At 41.1% G+C, this 17822-nt stretch overlaps 2 protein-coding genes across 3 annotated transcripts; both read right to left on the bottom strand.

Annotated features, from left to right (window-relative positions):
• Positions 1 to 274: 274 nt before the first annotated feature.
• copa (COPI coat complex subunit alpha) lies at positions 275 to 12327 on the bottom strand. The gene is made up of 30 exons (XM_026313660.1): positions 12134 to 12327; positions 11674 to 11787; positions 11515 to 11588; positions 11285 to 11365; positions 11051 to 11127; positions 10846 to 10955; positions 9051 to 9160; positions 8264 to 8363; positions 7701 to 7919; positions 7256 to 7406; positions 7076 to 7142; positions 6899 to 6974; positions 6733 to 6815; positions 6088 to 6313; positions 5640 to 5778; positions 4969 to 5131; positions 4609 to 4755; positions 4230 to 4419; positions 4001 to 4096; positions 3742 to 3830; positions 3454 to 3577; positions 3167 to 3256; positions 2959 to 3062; positions 2314 to 2457; positions 2091 to 2231; positions 1721 to 1903; positions 1401 to 1511; positions 1106 to 1267; positions 829 to 1023; positions 275 to 650 (listed from the first exon to the last, which is right to left on the bottom strand). The coding sequence occupies exons 1-30, from the start codon at positions 12171 to 12173 to the stop codon at positions 591 to 593; spliced, it is 3666 nt and encodes a 1221-aa protein (XP_026169445.1). The 5' UTR covers positions 12174 to 12327; the 3' UTR covers positions 275 to 590.
• An 880-nt stretch (positions 12328 to 13207) lies between these two features.
• Positions 13208 to 17428, bottom strand: pex19 (peroxisomal biogenesis factor 19). Of its 2 annotated transcripts, none has more exons than XM_026314590.1 (8): positions 17307 to 17428; positions 16658 to 16746; positions 16097 to 16259; positions 15913 to 15998; positions 15658 to 15831; positions 15399 to 15569; positions 15101 to 15145; positions 13208 to 14791 (listed from the first exon to the last, which is right to left on the bottom strand). In XM_026314590.1, the coding sequence occupies exons 1-8, from the start codon at positions 17368 to 17370 to the stop codon at positions 14705 to 14707; spliced, it is 879 nt and encodes a 292-aa protein (XP_026170375.1). In that variant the 5' UTR covers positions 17371 to 17428; the 3' UTR covers positions 13208 to 14704. The 2 variants fall into 2 exon arrangements, with proteins under 2 accessions (XP_026170375.1, XP_026170376.1); XM_026314591.1 differs by having other exon boundaries at positions 15913 to 15953.
• Between the last annotated feature and the right edge of the window lie 394 nt (positions 17429 to 17822).

Raw genomic sequence — 17822 nt, 5'->3', positions numbered from 1 at the left:
ATTATCTACCAGTCTGGTATAACATATAATAAATAAAACATGTATCCCCTACCAACACTACATTTTTCTGCTCCTTCTTTAAGAGGGAATTCATGTCAGCCAGGGAGTAAGTCAACTCTGTACTCACTGAACATCCCTGATGACTCAATCCTGTAATGGATTTTAAATTTACTATAACACACACACACACACAAAATCTCCCTTCGGTCTCCTTTACCACATTGTAACCACACTGGCTCCAATACCACATCAAAAATACCACAGAAACAGTAAATTTAGGGTCATAAACAGGCAATTTAATTTGTATTTGTCCCTAAATACAGAGAGCAGTCCCATGTACGTTGACTTTTTTTAATCACACACTAGGCAGACTGGAGACAGTACAGATGACGCAGCAACAGTTACAAGAAAACACTTTTTGCATCATGGTTTTTGCACAGAATTAGATTAGCTGGAAGGATAAAAGAGGAATAACATCACTGTGAGTAAACACATACACATGTTTCCGTGTATATATATTTATATTTGTCAATCACTGTTATTTAAGTGTGGGTGTGTTTTGTTGGACATCTTCTCTTCACCATGTCCTCTTAACGGAACTGCAGTGGACTCACACGCAGACCGACTACATCCTTACCGATCTCTGTCACCTAGAAAATAATTAAAGGTTAGTGTTTATGGGGGAGACTGGGATTATTATAATTCTTTAGTAATATTTTTTGGGCTTTTTGCTTTTTTTATTGGATGCTGACAGTAGAGAAAAACATTTTAAAGACTTTTTTTCAGACTCCCTGGAGTTCAACATGCTTGTCCTGTTTCCAAACCTACTTGTGTGACTCTGCAGATCTGGCCTTTGTATGTAGGACAGTAGCAGGCTCCAGACAGAGGACACTTCTCAACAGGACGTCCACGGTACAAAGGGACAAAAGATGCAGCACACAGGTCAAATGGATTGTGGGGATCGTAGTTTAGCTGGTGGGCGTCTGTCAAAGTCTTCTCACAAGCTGCCAATATCTTGCGAGTCTGAAGGGCATGGAGAGTTTTAGCATTAAAATAAATGAGTCAGCAGCGTAGCAACAATGAAACTGACTGTTGCACAACTAACCTGCTGTGCAACATCTGGCTTTGGTCCCAGCTCGAGCAGGCGTCGTGCAAAGCCAGCAGCCGTTTTGAAGTTACGCAGTTTGAAGAAGAGGTTCAGAGCTGTGCGCAACACCAGCACCATGTGGACTGGCTGGAGATTACAGTGGGTGAAGTAAGCAGCCATCTATGAGGAAAAACACACATTCATCAAAACATTTCACTTAGGAATGAAAGATGTAAACATAGACACTGATGCATTTTGACAGATTTTGTATCTGGTTAGTGTTTAACTTCTTTGACCCAGCACAGAACTTTACCTCACACAGCCTCTTCTGCTGTTCCAATGTGTCTTTAGGCAACTTCTTCCTCTCTGTCTCCATGGTCAGACCCACTATGTACTCTTTACAAATTGTGATCAGCTGCTGAGCCTGAAACACACACAAGTCCCGATCACACAGGTGAAAAACACATTTATTACTGGATAATATCTAGACATGCACTTTTTGGGACCAGTCTGAATTCTTTCAAGCTTGATTTTTGTGAAAAGAGAAAGACCTAGTGGGAGCAGTCCACACCAATCCTATTTACTGGATTTAAGAATGTAACTCATTAGATTTAAAGCAGGTATTGTGCTCACCTCTGCAATCTCCTGCTTGTTATCAACCACCAGCAGAGGTACAGACAGCAGGATGACTCTAAAGCGCTCGACAGCTTCCTCAAACCGCCCAGATGTGGTCAGCTGGTAGCACTGCTGCAGACGTGTGATGAGGTCAGAGAGGCGCAAACCCACTGCAGGGAGCCCCTGCTTCGCCCCACAGTCCTAAGAAAAAATGTAAATAAATGATTTTTATATTTGCATATTTACATTCACAAAGAGAATGTGATTTGAAACAGAAAAATAGGAGCAAATGTAGGTAAAGAGCAGATTTTACTGCAAATAAAACTAAAGTTAACATCTCTAAACATTTGATATTCTAAAGAAAAGTACGACAAACACACAGATGTACCTTCCAGTTCCTCTGGGGATGGCTACGTAGGCAGGGCAGGGAGGGCAGCCCCAGGTAACACGTGCGCCCCCTGGACAGCGTCTGCATGAAGAGTGACTTGTATGGGCCGAAGTTCACAACCCCTACCTGGTCGTGGAGCAACTGTGACAGAAAAAGGAAACAGTAAATCCAAGTATAATGTGTATATGTAATTATAAAAATTACTACAACTTTGTGTACGTACTCTCATGGCAGTTTCGAAGGAGCCAGCCAGGATGTGGTCTACTGGCAGCTGTGAGTTGTTGCACCACATCTGAGTTGGACTCATGCCTTTGGTTGGTGGGACAAAGAACCCATCCTCTGCTCCCCCACCTGCAGCCGGCACATCCTGTTGATTGGGAGAAAGACAGCTGTAGTTGAGCACGTTGCTATAGCAGTTAGAGGATTTGGAAGCTCAGGGGCCTGTTTCATTTATTTCAGGGTGAAAAGTGAAGTTTGAGAACAGTTAGTGCACACAAAATATAGACTGGCCACCTCAATGAGACCTGATGACAAATGTATTAAGAACATCTATTTTTGTAAAGCGCCTTACAAGACAAGCGCTGGGCACTAGAAGATAAAGAATAAAATATAAGCCTCAGTAATGTCCTGCCAATGGTATAAAATGAGAACCCAAAAACAGATGTAAATGAATAAGTTTGGTTCTAAAGAATAAATCAACAGTGGTGAGAGGAAAACTTAGCAGCACACACAGCAGTTATGTCAGCGAACATATCACGGTCCAAACACAATAAGCAAACCTTGACAGTTCTGCCAGTTAAAAATCAGTTGTCTTGTGTCTGGAGTTAACTCTGTTCTATCTGTGGTGAAATGATTTCAGTTGTCTCACCAGCTCTGGAGGAAGGTCCAGGTCTTCCTCCACCTCCCAACCTCCTCCCTCCTCCTTCACTATTCCTTCATCCCCTAATCCTTCCTGGGCATCCATGAAGCCATCTGAGAGACAGACACAGATGAGTTCATTAATTTGTACAATGTTATAGTATGGCCCCTATCTGCTCAGTGAAAGATCTGGTAAGAATATCTTTTATTTAATGGACCTTCATCCAGCTGAAGCTCAGCATCATCTCCCCAGCCCTCTGCTCCTGAAGCATCCATGTCCAGATCGGCAGCCATCTGACCTGCCTTCCCTGCAACAGAATCACATAGTTCTCAGTTTCCACAGTAAATACAAGTAATTTCACTGATTTTCAACGCTTTCAAAAATGTCAAACACAATGGTGCATTTGATGAGGGCACTTAACTGAAACATGTTGTGTGTATAGACTATAGATGCATATGGCTTATGTATACATGCATCCTTCATGTGCCAAGCCTGATGACTCACCCTTAGCTGCAATGGCTCCCTCAAAGAAGCCCTTTGATACAGTGAGCAGAGGCCAGTTGGTGTCCAGAGGGTTGATGGGTGGTGGGGGTTGCAGCAGCTGTGCATTGGGATCAACCTCTGGCACCTAAAACACACAAGACCCACCTAATGTTATTGAAGTTATATATCTATCTTTGCACCTTATGCAAAGAAATATGTAAAAAATATTTCTACACTGAAAAACAACCTAATGAGTGGACTACATCGGTTTATATGTTATGTGCCTGATCCCCAAACCCCCAAACACACCGTCTCCTTTTCTAAGTCAAAGGTCTCCTTTAGTGCCTCAGCCTCTTCATCCAGCCCATGTGTGGCTGCAGTCAGGTAGGCCAGAGACTCTGCAAGCACACAAACAGACAGTTACACGTGTTGAAATTGGTGCCAAGAATACAGGATTTCATTAAAAACATAATCAGGAAGAGAGGTCACATGACAAGAACTAAGTCATTACAGGCACTAAAAGAAACAATGAGGGGGACACCAGGACAGATGTATACACTCAACTCACTCTGTCCACAGTTCTTCAGAATGCGGACTCTCTCACTGACATCTCCCAGGTAGAGAGCTGCCTGGTAGTGACCGCTCATGTCCTTTCTGATCTCAGCTACAAAGACAGAGCACACAGATATTGGAGACACACTCTGATAACTGTACACAGAAACCCTCACCACATTGTTTGCACAATGACAATACAACAAACAACCGTATACAACTAATCTTTTTGTCTCATCACTCACCAATCTTCATCATCTTGCGCAGCTTGGCCAGGTTGCCAGTGATGAGATAGAGGAATGTGAGCTTGTCAAAGTTCTTGGTCCTCTGGTAGCACATTTCCACAACCTGGTGGTGGCCCTGCAGCAGCGCTGCCTCACCCAGACGCTCCCAGCAGCTGCGCTCATCCAGGGCCTTGGCTGCCTCCAGCGCCACCTGGAAGTGTGAAGAATAAGAAACAAAAAAGTTTACTCAAATCTGGATCTCAGGATGAAACCAGGTAGAAAGCAGAGGGAGCTGGCAAACTAATGTTACAGTATTACAGATAAATTTGACATATCAGAAAAATATATTATTAAATGTGCATAGTGTCCTAATGATACAGTTTGTCTAGCAACAGCTTACCTCGATGTTGCCGCACTCCAGAGCCAAACTAAAGCGAGTTTTCTCATCTTTGACAAAGTGCAGCGCTACCTCAGGGTAGCCCTTCTTCTGCAGGTAGGCAATGATGGACTGGCCCACCAACTTAGCATTACGCACCATGTGGAGCACCTAGAGGGGAACACAGTAACAGGTATGGCATCAGAACAAGAATTTCTGAGCTAAATCGCTGCCTCACAAAATTATTAAGGTCTAGGATGTGAAACTGTAAATAGAAGCACACAACTCCAAGCCATGTAATAGCCTCTTATTGCAGAGATGCAGGAACAACCAATCAATCAATCAATCTTGCATTCACACCAATAAACATCACTAAGGCTCCACCTCATCATATTTGCGGTTGACCAGGGCCAGTTTGAAGCGGTACTCTGTGGGGTCAATGGTGAGGACACGTGGCCTGCACTCCCTGTCCAGGCAGTAAACACTGTTTCCTCTCACACGGGTCACGTAAATGGGCAGGTCCAGGGTCCTGATGATGCCATGATCACTGCAGGGACACAATGAAAGCACCATGTTACAAGTGTTTAGACATCTCATCGCAAGTGGACATGAAAAGTCATTACATTCTAATTGAACCTAGTTTTCTAATCAATAGTAAAGTTTCATATGTGGACACTTCAAATGCATTTCTGTTCAATAACGTGAAGTCTCTGTCAAATGTTTCAAAATTGAAAAGCTGCAACCACCTCACTCATTGAAATAAACACTGAATGAAGTATTTCTGGTCAAAAAACTGGTCAAGAACACATGCAAAAAAAAAATGCTATTGCTTATATTTTGGTTTGACAAGCCGTTATAAAAGATATTTGTTTGTATTTATGACAAGCCATTATAAAAGCGGTGTCTCTGTGCTTCTGGTGCACGCTCTGAAAAATTTCTGGTGCATCTATGAAATCAGGTCAGTGAAGACAACGGAAAATGTGTGGCAACCAGAAGTCACTTGAAGAAGAAGACTTGACCTGCTAAGTGACATAGCATTTCCCAGCAGCACATACCCAGAGGTGAGGGCATATTTGATGTGGTTGGAGGTGGTGTAGATGAAGACTCCGCTCTCATCCCAGGCTCCACTCTTCACTCTGATGTTCTCATGAATGTTGCACAGACTCTCCAGCTTGCGGTTGCAAATCATGATGGCTGCAGAACAATACACAGAATTAGATTTACACTCAAAGTTGTTCTGAAACAAATCTACAGATATACTGAACTTTTCATTATCAGTTGAGTAGTCGTGTTTTTTGCAGCTGTTTTAACCAGTAACACCAACTTTGCTCCCAATATAATAATCATGTTTGTGTGTGTTTTTGCTAATTCTACAGCTGCCCCAAACAGGCCTCATCCGTCTGCGAGCCAGAAATGTTTCAGAGCCTCGGCCGTGGCAGCACAAAAGGAGAAAAAAGACGTAGTTGTGTGATAAGTCTCCCTGCCTTCGTCTTATCTACTCACCGTGTTTGGCCAGCAGAGCCACGTGGCTGGTGTCGGAGCTCCACACCACGTACTTCACCTTAGCGATCTTAACAGTCGCCAGAGAGCGTTTCTGTTGCACGTCGAACAGAGTGACGCCATCCGCATCACGCAGGAGCAGCGAACCTGTGCCGGCGTAGAAGATTTCCTCGCAGCTGGGCACCTGAACTTTCTTCACAATTTCATTTTTCAGGTTCTTAATCAGCAGCTGCCAAAGGAAAGGAAACTCTTTTAGAAGCACTGATTTAGAGTTATATTAACCAAAACCTGACCCAAGAGAGACGCAATTTAAAGATATTTTAGGCTTTTTAAAGGTAAACTACTACAACTAATCATAATAATACCTCGGTCAAGTATATGAAAATGAATAATACTTTCATAAGAACAAAAAAGTAATTTAAATCTCTGGATGATAACATGTTTTGGTATGACACTCATTGAGAATATAACTGTAAGATTTAAAGCAATGTAATGCACTCTACAATTTTCTAATTAACAGCGATTTATATCAAAATAGGGAAATTAGAACATTGTCACACACATTTTTATATATTTTTTAAAGACCTGCCCAACTTTTATTGTTAAATTCTTTTTCGAAAATGTTTTCTTTCTATTTTGTGAACTTACAGAATGCATTCGGTCCAGGACAGCAAATCTGTTCCTGGCCACCCAGACTGCTGTTAGACCAGAAGATCTTTTTCCCTCCGGCGCTGAGAAAGAACACAATCTGTGTTACTTTAAAAAAAAAAAAAAAAAAAAAAAACTATATAAGTTTAGTGAGGTGTTTCTTTACCATCAGGGTTCTGAGAATCACTTTCTTTGGGAATAGAGTACAGGTCATAGGTGCTGTTCTCCAGGTTGGTCGCCCTCTGCAGGAGGTAAAGAGCATTTCACTAAAAACATGGAAAAACTTTGTGGCGGTACAATAAGGGATTAGTGTGCAAGTGTGTTGTGATTGAAAGATACTCACAGTGCAGAGGAGGACTGCATTCTCAGCAGGGTTGTAAGACATGCTGAACACTGGGAACTTAGATCCACTACAGCAAGGTAATACAGAAAACAACTTTACACTCATTCAAATACTTCAACATTTATGTGAAACGCTTCAGGACTAGAGGTGTGGGGGCTGCTTTGTGTGGACAATAAGTACCTGCGCAGCTGCATGACAGCAGTGTCCTTGCTGCTGTTGAAGTCCAGCTGGCGGAGGAAACGGTCCTTCACGTAGTAGAGCATGTTCCCATGCACGGCGTATGCCGGACGCTCACGCTCTAGCTTGAACACAATCATGCCGCTGTCATGACCTGAAGGACACACATCAGACCAACACTTGGTAAAATATATTTACAAATAGGTATTATATTTTATCTTAAAGTCACACATTTGCTAATCACTTGCTGTTGTTGAGCAGTGTCTTTCAACACAACCAGCTAAATATAAATAGTGAAAATACTGAAACGCCTGCTTTCTGAAGGAAAAATAGTTTTTATGCCATTTGCCTGCTGAGGCCGGACACATTCTGAAGTACAAGTGTGCCATTTACTTGTTCACATTATCAAGTGTGTGATTTTGTGATCCAGACCAGTGTCACCACCCACCAGCAGCAAACAGGTTGAGGTTTGGGTGAGCACCCAGCACCCAAAAGCGATCGTGGTCCCGGCGGAAGGTCTGCACACCGGTCCTCTTGGACATGTCCCACACCCGGATGCTCTTGTCCTCAGAATTGGACAGGATAAGCTCCTGGCGTGGGTGGAAGACGGCACAGGACACATTGTTGTAGTGACCGCGGCATGTATCCAATTCCCATGCCTTGGATTCTGTATCAAAGAGAAATAGAGTTAAAATAAATAAATAAAAATAAAACAAGCATAAAATAATTCAAGAGAAATGTAAGCAATGGCTGTGGAATCAGACCATTAACTTCAAAATAACTATTGAAAATATAAATCGACACTACACAGTCAGAAGAGGACGAACTAAACCAGCAAAAAAAAAAAAAGCCAAGTGTTGCTTCAGGTTCTTAAAAATGCTGTGAAGATGCTGCAATTTACTGACAAAGGCTTTGTGCATAGAGAAGTTTTTTTTTCACATCATCACTCACAGAAAAGCCTGATATGAAAATTATTAGTTTAGTTTACTCTGAGACCTGCAGATCACCCACCATTCATTCGCCAGATCTTGACCTGCCTGTCATCAGCTCCAGACACGATAAGAGGCATGCTGGGGTGGAAGGCTGCCCAATTGACCCCTCTGTCGTGACCCTGGACAAAGATACACACTCTCAAGTCACACATGTCAGAACAAAAACCAGGGTGGAATTACATACAGACACACACACACACAAAAAAAAAAATCGAGTTATTATTCTTCAGCAGAAAATTTCATTTTTAGATTTTGGGGACACAGGACACATGAACTTTCGTTAAGTTACTAACATCATCATCTATTTTCACCTTCACAATCCTCCAGATCAAAGTGTGACTGTCTTGTTGTTTACTAATTTTCCACAGTTTTCAACCACCACTAATGTTAGAACCCAACCCAGGGAAAGTTATTTTATTTTTTACTTTGGCTGGAACCTTCTGGACTTTGACACAGAGGGACATTATGTAATCAAAAACACAGCCCATTCTAAAATTACATCCAAAATATAACTCAGCTTGTATTTTCCATGAATAGGACAGAAACTTGGAAGTCTGATGAGTTGGAAAATCTCTTTGCAATGGTTGCTTGTCTCTTTTCTGGCTTTTGCTTTCCTTGACATAACAATTCTCAATATAATGATGTAGCCACATTTCCATGCCATTAGTATTACAAAAAATGCTCTAAATGTCTTAGTTTTAAGCCAAAAAAAATATGTTCCATTGCTCACTTAAGGGTTGATTCAAATGAATAACAACATGTCAGACTTGTCAAATTAAATAACACACAGGATAGTTGCTGCTCACCTCAAGGACATGTTTAACAACAGCATCTGAGGCACCAAACAAGTCAACGCCAGAGATGCCGCGCACTTCTGTCTCCACAGCGCCAGGAGACAGGTTCTTCTTCCTCAGACCTGGAACCAACATTCAAAGCAGGGTGTGCAAAGGAGGGTGCCATTTTCATGTTGCACATGGCATAACCACAGTACAGGAGAGGAAGACAAAACAGGTAAAAATAAAATATATGTGATCAAAATAATAGACAAAGTTCACGTAAGAAGAGAAGCAGCATAGTGAAAGTTTAGGAAGTGTGAACTGTTGAACCACTGAACACACACACAGGGTTGAGACACACCAACACAACCTCTGTTCTCTCAATCCCCAGTCAACATGAGTCTGGAAACAATCATGGTTGTATCACTACTGTAGATTGGGTCAATGAATCACTGGTATACAGACAAAATTGATCATAATTACTCATAATCTGATTGAACAGCAGGGAAGACTACTGATTACTTCTCAGACTCAAATGAGATCAGGAAGAAATATCACTGAGAAAACACAGGTTGCATTCATGATTCCTGCCTGTTGAATCATTGTGGTGAACAGATAGCTCAACAGGACGGAGAGATGATACAGGGGAAAGAAATGGAACTAGGAACCCATGTGCAGGTGTGGATGTTTCCAGGGAGAGAGTGGGATATGGAGGACACGGATCACGCGTGGCTGATGGGGGTGAGGTGGTTGGTGGCTGGTGTTGTAAAGACTCTCAATGGAGCATTGGATGTAAGGAGTAGGAGCTCTGAAGTTTGGTTTTTAAGAGGTTTGTGCAGGTTTCTGTCAGAACATTCAGTCACATGCAGAGTTTATAGATTCTGACATGTCATAGTTAAGGGTTAGGAATGGAGATGAGCCATGTGGTGGTTCTGGCTGCAAGAAATATAAACACTGTTTTATATTTCATATAATATTTTGAGTAGTAGAACCAGCCAAGCAAATGTCATGCCAGGGGTAGTATAAGAATATTATAATGTCAGTACAGAGGAAATTTAATAATAAAAATGGTTAGTAGTTACTGTTGTTTTTCTTGATGCAATTAAGGCCAATGAAAGTAACAGCATGGGCTCATGATAAAACAAGTTTTAAATGACCCACCTTTTAAAGTTAAATGGAGGTTATAACATGGAAAGTTAAGCATGAAAACTGCACACACTGCTGTGATGATGCTGTGAGCTAAGAGCTCACTGAATAAATGTAATCATGCACAATCCTAGAAAATGTGAAAACAAATAAATCCTCAGGATAGGAGACAGATCCACATATTATGCATGTCCATATGTAAGATAGTGATATTGGTTTACATGGTGAGAAGACAAGCAGATGAAAGGACAAGAAACGAAGCAAAAAACACCAACAGCAAAAATTTTAAGAGCATGCAGAAGACAGAAACACTTCTCCTGTCTTATTTACCAGCTCCTCTTCCAGTGGCTTATTAAAGATACATCTTACACCTTTCTGCTCGATAAACTCTTTCTTTGCTCAGAAGGCAGTCTGTGGTGCAGTATTTCATTTGCAAATACCACACTATAAATATGTTGGTACAACTTATTGCACTAACCTTGCCTGTCCTAAACAGAGAAGTGTTTCTGCAAACAGCCCACAGAGATTTGTCCTCTACAAGTAGCAGAGGAAAAAGAGAAGGTTCAGGACATTCATTCAGTTCCTGCTTCTTCTTCCTCTTCCTTCGTACCACTCTGCCCCCCCACCCATCCCCCAGCCCAGCCCGCCGTCCTCTGGTCCACTATCCCCAGACCCTCACCAGAGATATCCCACACTCGCACAGTCTGGTCCAGACTGGCCGACACCACCAGGTCCTCAGACGGATGGAACTGAGCGCACATAACATAGTGATTATGGCCAGTCAGCACACTGTGGATTAGAAGAAAATATATATTCAGAAACTTCTGAATATTGATTACCTTCAACTTTTTCATTTTAACAGGGTAATTTACAGTGCATCTTACCATACGCAGGTCCTGGACTGCCAGTTCCAGATGCGAATGGTTTGGTCATCTGAGGCGCTCAGAATCCAGGGGTACTCCTACAGAAAGGGAAATGCTTTCATCCATTCATTTCATATAGCTCTTATTTATCTGACAAAACATGGCAGGATATACTGTATCTGCCAGCCTCTGCTTTCAAATCAATAATAAAAAAAAGTTAATGCTGACATATTTAAAAGTAGCATAAGAACTCACATGGTGAAAGAAGGTTGTTCTGATGTAATCAAGGTGTCCAAGGAGAGTGAAGAGGCAGCGTCTCAGCTTGTAGTTCCACACCTGAAAATATTTATTTCAGCATATGCATGTAGAATATCATCGGTGCATACAAAGAAAATTTTTAGCATAGAAAAGCTTTACAAAAGAAATCTTAATTGATCAAAACCAGACACCTTCAAGACATCATCCCAAAGCTAAGGCAGTCTCACCTTAATTTTGTAATCATCTCCTCCAGAGACAAACAGAGGCTGCTGTTTGTGGAAATCAATTCCTCTGACGGGGCCTGTGGGTGAAGATCAGTTATATCACATATCTATCAGGAACAGTGGTTATATAATAATAATAATAACAACATTAATAATAATAACCGTCATGCTCGTCAAACTTGTCAATCAATGTGCACATCCGATAGTCCCACAGCTGGATGACTCCGTTGTGCAAACTTGCAAGAACCCATGGCCTTTTGGGATGGAAACTTAGGCCTGAAACACAGAACAACTGATCAACGATGTAATACTTGCAAACAGACCAGCACATGGATGGCAGCTCACTACCAGTATAAATGTGTGTAAGTTTACTGTAATACTGCAGTATGTTACATTAGCTAAGGTTAGCTTAGCAGCTACGTGCTCAGTAGTGTTCATTCACTAAATTTAATCACAAAGCGTGACAAACGTCACTTTCAATACAAACATGATATATATAAAACATTTAAAACAGCAAATGTCTTCACTAAGAGAGACATTTCAGAAGGATAAACAGCTGAGCCGGATAACGTCTGCTAGCTAACCTTAGCGATGAAGCTAACTTCAGCTGGTCAACTCTTACCTTTAACACGCGCCGACTTCGTTTCAAATTTGGTTAACATCTTCACTACACCACTGTAAACTGTGTAATTTTACTGGTGTGCTCAAATATACCTCCACACCGATTATAAAATAAGACAAATATTCCAGACAGGTTGACTCAGGCGAGCTGTTTTAGATGATTCTCCTTTTTCCTGACACGTAGCTTGTTCTGTCTTCCGGCTGTGAACAATAAAGTTGTGAAGCAAAACGTTGACGCAAAAAGCGCCACGGCGACGGCAGATAGAAGCACAACATGTAGAACTGCACTGACAAGCGGTCAGCGGTCGATATTGTCATAACTACTTTAGATAACACTTTTCTACGCAGTCTCTTAATAATCTATTGACCGTAGTTATGTTACATTGTTCCGACTATCCACAATGTGAAATTCAGATTTCTTTAATAGACTAGTCATAATTCCAATTAAAGATATCTGTAATTTCACGCATGTAAGACATATTTTTCAAGAGATAGTTTTTGAATATTCAAAACAAGTTATTACTAGTCAAAACGGTTTTTTTTGGATATCTGAAATGTAATTATGGATATTCAAGTGAAATCTATAAACGTCTAACCCGCTGCCATATGACTTTCAAACAAACCAAGTAGAAAACACGAGTTCTGTGCTGCCTATTAAATGTACATGTAAATTTGTCTAAAATCTAAATGTGGTGCCAAAATGAAAAAGTGATGGGAACGATGCTTTACAATATAAAACTTGTAAGAGAGCTGAGTTTGTTCTTGAACTTTAGCAATAGCCATCCACTGAAAAAGGCTAAGATCAGATACAGCGAAACAACCTAGTAAGTGGACTTTGAATTTTTTGCATTTTTAATTTTTATTTAATTAATTTAAGCCTAAAACAGTAAGTCAGCACTTAACTAGCTCTTGCCAACTTTTAAGTAGGGCAGGATTCTATTAAATGTATTATAGATGCAAATATCATGGAGTCATTCAAGAAAGTGAATGATGTAGAAAAATAGAAGGAATACAAGTACCTGTAACTGCACAGTACTGAAATAATGTAACAAGTGATAATCCACAACACCAAAAATTAATTTGTAATATCATTATTTTATTTTATATATTTAGAAAACGAAATAGTGTCAAATAAGAGCCTCCATATTTTTTTACCAGTCATGTTTGTTTTGGCCCTGAGAGTTGAATAGATTGCACAACCCACTCTCATGAAAACCACAGGGCTTTACAAACCTCCACAGCAATCCCACCCTGTTGTGTCTAATGTAAATCTTTGCAGTACATGGTTGACTGATTTCTTTCACAGCAGTACCGCTTTATTATACAGTTTTTGATGAGCCGATCGTCATGTGAGTTCTAGACCTCTCACTGTACTGAGCGGTAAACTTCATCCACTGCAAATAGCAGCCGGTGAAAAGTGTTCAGTGGAGTAAACAAAGCCCACCAGCCACAGACAAAATGTGCTAACATCAGGCTGTTGATGTTTTAACTAACAGTGCATCTGCATGAATTACAAACATGTTTTTTTTATCCTCTGGTGTGATCTGATGTTTAATACTCTACCTCTCACCTTTCCCTAAAACACCATAATTTATTTTAATGGAGAGCACAAGATACAAGTTATCAGGTGCAATTTATGTGGTAAACACTACTGAATACCACTCATGTTTTTTTCTTTCCTAGCATGGGCACCATACCAAATTAAACATCACTCTGCACATTAAAAACACTGGGAATCACAAGGGAAGCACTTTGCACTAACTCTACACAGTAATGATCATTGTACGCATGGTAAAGGCATCTGGGAATCACCATCTGAATCACTTCAAAACAATAGCTGGGAAGGGGGCATAACACTCAGGGAATCAGGTCTTGTTAATTGGCTGAATGACACTAGGTGCTGCTGTGTTCAATCCTCTCTAGTCTTTTTAATTGTTCATAAATTTTGAAAATGTACATTTTACTTTTTACATTAATAACTTGTTACCTTGCTAAGTTGAATCCTGTAGGGACAGAGGTCTGTTAAACACTAATAGGTCTGAAAACCTGGGATGATCACACTAATTTAAAACTAGATTCATAAGTGCTAAACTCAATGATAGCAGAATCTTCACTTTACAAGACCTGCAATCATAACTTGGTAATAACAGTTTGTGAAGGCACTGTTTACACCCGTGAACTGGTTTGATAGATTTTACCATGAGGCTAAACAGTATGAATAAACAGTATGGAAAACATCAGTTCTATAGTCTTTTTAAAGGAATTCTGTTAAAATTAAACCATAAGAACCTGTGGGAAAAGCTGAAAAACCAATGCACAGATGTTAAAAAGTTCTCAGTTGTGCATTCAGCGATTTTACAGAGAGGAATGTGGGGATCCAGGTGGTTTTCCTGCTTTTGTCGATCTTTCTGCCATCCACACACTTTCTGCTTGACAGAGACCAATGTCAGTCAAACTCATGCCTGACCTTTGCTTCACACTGTCACACCTTCCTCATTTCCTCTTTTTTTGCTGACGCACACAGAGTGACCTTCTGCCTCCAGCGTTTCTGAAGCATCACACTGTCACCTCCTCACATGATGGAACACTGCTCTGCAGCCCCGGCCCCAGGGCCTCCTGGGAGATTGAGGGATTCCATGTCAAAGTTAAAGCCGGGAGGCTGGACAGGAAAAAGAAAGAGGAGAATGCTGTCATGTCTATGCAAGGGTTGGGCAAAAAGACAATATTCTATACACCACAAAGCTATACAAATTCACCAGTCATAATAAAGAAGCAATTTGTAATCTGAATGAGGACTAAACTTTTGTGAACTTTATGAATCCTGTGTATTGTCACTGACCAGAACTAAATACCCAGAGAGGAATATGAAAGTGTGCGGGCCATACAGAGGTAGTTATGATGAGAAAACAGACATTTAGCATTTGTTCTAATTTAAAGATTACAAAAGAAAGAACTCAAATAAACTTACCGCATCACCTGCCAGTTCTTTAGGTGGCTGACCAAGGTCTTGCAGCTGTAAATAAAAGGATTATAATCTGTGATGAGTTTCATTCTTAACGAGCCAAAGTCTATTCCCATTAACAGTAAATAAATACAGCCGTTTGTAAGGTATGTCATCCAATGCTAGTATAGTGGGTTATTCTTAGACCAGTAGCTATTTAATACAGTTACTTTCATCATTTAAAAACGAAACACATTATAGGTTGATTTCTTGCTATTTAATTCACAGTTAACCATTCAGAAAGTCAAATACACAGAATGCCTACCTGTTGCATCAGGTCCATGATACACTCAAAATTGCTTTCTTTATCCTCTGCCCCCGCTTCCTCCCTCTCAAACCGTTTACAGATCTCTCCCATGATTTTGGCCTGTTGCTCATAGCGCTGGCAGTCCTCTGTGCTGAGGCTCGACCTGTTGGCATCCAACCACTCTGGGTACTGGGAGGGTGAGCGACAGTTGTTACAAACACTGAAATGGACTCTGAAGGTTATGGTCAATCTTATTAAGAAAAGAGACGCACAGTACCTTGGTAGTGATCTCTTTGAGAGATGGATAAAGCACTTCCTTAGAGAGAAGATTCTGCATGATGGACTGCATGATGGGGAGGATGTTTCCGTCATCACTAGTTCCTTCGCCACCCTCGTCCAATCCCAGGCCTTCCAGAGCCTTGACAAGATCATCTCCAGCAAGTCCTGTGGACTATTGGAAAAAATGCAGACAATATCAGTCAGTAAATTGTTTCACATTAATCTTCAACACAACAATCCTGATCAGACCCACCTGCAGGTTGTCTGCATTTTTGGCCAGGCCACGCAGGGTTTCTTTAAGACATGAAGTAAATTCTTGTTGTGAGGCAGTGTCAGTGCCTATGCAAAATACACAGACAGCTTAGGCTACAGGGATATGTTAGTAAAGAGAGGGCTATTGTGAAAAGAGAATTACAAATACAAAGTATAGATCGTACCAACTTTCCCTGCAGCCTCTGACAGTTTTTGGAAGTGCTGCAGTAATTCTGGCTCTTCCTGGGCCAGCTCCGTCATGGCCTTCTCCCACTCCTCCTTGGCTTGAGCAGCCATTTCCCCCTGGAAGAGAGTCTCAAAAAGCTTGCAGTCCTCAAGGAGGGGTGGCTGCACAGGTAAACAGAAAACAGATAAACAGTTTAAGACTTTTGTCATCACTGGCATTCTTTCAAGAACCAAACTAGGCATGAATCTTGGTTTTTAACAATACGGGTAGAAACTTAGATCCCTTCACGGAAGCCAAAAGGAAAAGTACACAGTATGTTTATCAGGGTGCTGCAGCTTTTATCAAGTCAAATTTAAGATTTTGTTCAGTCCTATTTGCATATGAAGAAAAATCTCTTGAGCAATCATGTTGAGTATGAAATTACTCTGCAATTAATTCTTTTACTCTGTCATATGTGGACTCTGACCTACACTGTGTAAAGGCCACAGTATTCATTTAGAGTAAAGCAGCAACAGAACACTACTATAATAGCTATATACTCCATTCTTCAAGTACATACCTTTTCTGCACCACTGGTGGCTGAGCAGGAAGCAGCTGCAGGTTCAGGGGCCGAGGGGGCCGATGACTTCTCAAAGTCATCCAGTGCACCTTAAAAAAAAAAAAAAAAACACCACCAGTTTAATACAGTTATTCACCCAGATGCAAGAATTCACTAATAATCTGTTAACAACTGGAGCATCTTCTAAACAGCTGGACAACCCACAGTTTGTTAGGCACACCTATCAAAATAAAACTGAAGGCCTGTTGTTTTTAGACTTCATTAGTTGTAGCCACATAATAAACTGTGTAAATGTCCAGTAAAGCCAAATGGCGTTTCACTGTGACACACTGACAGTCAACACAACACAACGGCTTTCAGGCCATGTTAAATCATCATTACATTTCCTGTATTAAGGAAAAAAAAAAAAAACCTAATCCAAAAAAATCAAATGGTCGAAATATGAGGACGCGCTTTAACAATGACCCCTGCATTAAGTCTTTATTTGTTCTGCTGAATGCGATCAGGGCACTACGGACTCCCACCGCTAACTTCACCCCTGACACACAGACAGAAGTAGAGTCTCAGTGTCAGGTCGCAGCCGTCTGTAACACCACAACATGTGTCGGTAACATGCCGCTCAATGTGCACATTTATTATCGTCCCTTACTGTCCAGTAACTCGTCCAGTTCGGTATCATGTCCAGGGGCCGACTCTCCTGATCCCGACGCCATGATGTTCCCCTTCTCCCAACAGAAGCTGTCTCGGGAAATTGACGTTTCAATTTAAAAAGGAAGGGGGGTCGGGAGGGAGGAGTCGCATAAACTACTACGTCATCCCGCCGATCTGGACTCAAGTCTGGCGCCATCTGGTGGCGGCGGAGAGAAGTACGCATCTAAAAAATATTAAAGCAGCTGCTCACAGCTGCTTAAATTTAACCATTTATCTGTTTAAACATTATATAAATATAAAATATTTCATTTGATTTCAGGTAATGTTTTTGGGAAATCTCTTTAGATACTCTAACATTAAAATACCAGCCCAATAGAAATGATGTTTTTTTTGTTCATTAGGGGTGACAGAGGAGTTCAAGGTGGAGCTGGGACTGCACCAAGGATCGGCTTTGAGCCCCTTTTTGTTTGCTGTGGTGATGGACAGGCTGACAGATGAGGTTAGACAGGAATCT

The sequence above is a fragment of the Mastacembelus armatus genome, chromosome 17 (assembly GCF_900324485.2).
Source record: "Mastacembelus armatus chromosome 17, fMasArm1.2, whole genome shotgun sequence".
In the NCBI taxonomy this organism is placed as follows: domain Eukaryota; kingdom Metazoa; phylum Chordata; class Actinopteri; order Synbranchiformes; family Mastacembelidae; genus Mastacembelus; species Mastacembelus armatus.
The sequence above is the reverse complement of the archived record's forward strand: the minus strand, read 5'-3'. Positions and strand labels throughout refer to the sequence as shown.